At 38.0% G+C, this 561-nt stretch overlaps 1 protein-coding gene across 1 annotated transcript; it reads left to right on the plus strand.

The window, feature by feature from the left end:
- Positions 1 to 310: 310 nt before the first annotated feature.
- Positions 311 to 514, plus strand: SARC_17345 (hypothetical protein; the record flags this gene model as incomplete). Its single annotated transcript, XM_014288559.1, has 1 exon — positions 311 to 514. A coding segment is annotated over one exon (204 nt), but the record flags the coding sequence as incomplete, so codon positions are not given.
- Between the last annotated feature and the right edge of the window lie 47 nt (positions 515 to 561).

Genomic DNA, 561 nt, shown 5'->3' on the forward strand with positions numbered 1-561 from the left:
TTAGACGTGAATATATATACACACACATCTATCTTTGCATGTATTTAGATGTGAATATACTCACACACATCTATCTCTGCATGTATTTAGATATGATTATACACACACACATCTATCTTTGCATGTATTTGGATGTGATTATACACAAATATATATATCTTTGCATGTATTTAGATGTGATTATACACACACATATATATATATATATATCTCTCTCTCTTTGCATGTATTTAGATGTGAACACACACACACACACATCACATCGCTGTGTAGCTAAATATGTATATCCCACGATCTACGCATTGCACAGGAATCGGAGGCAGAGCGAGCGAGTTCAGAAGTTCGGTACAAAGCCGATACACAGATCGCTGACCACAAGACACAGTACGAGCTCAAGAAGTTCGAGTACCTCGAAGAAGTGAACAGTAAAAAGGCCGACGCAGAGTTAGCGTATCAGCTGAGGGAGGCGCAACTCAAACAGAACATCCGCAAGGAAGAGATACAGATTGAAGGTGTGTGGGTGTGTATGTATGTATGTATATGTATATGTATATGTATATA

The sequence above is a fragment of the Sphaeroforma arctica genome (assembly GCF_001186125.1).
Source record: "Sphaeroforma arctica JP610 unplaced genomic scaffold supercont1.10458, whole genome shotgun sequence".
NCBI classification, from domain to species: Eukaryota; class Ichthyosporea; order Ichthyophonida; genus Sphaeroforma; species Sphaeroforma arctica.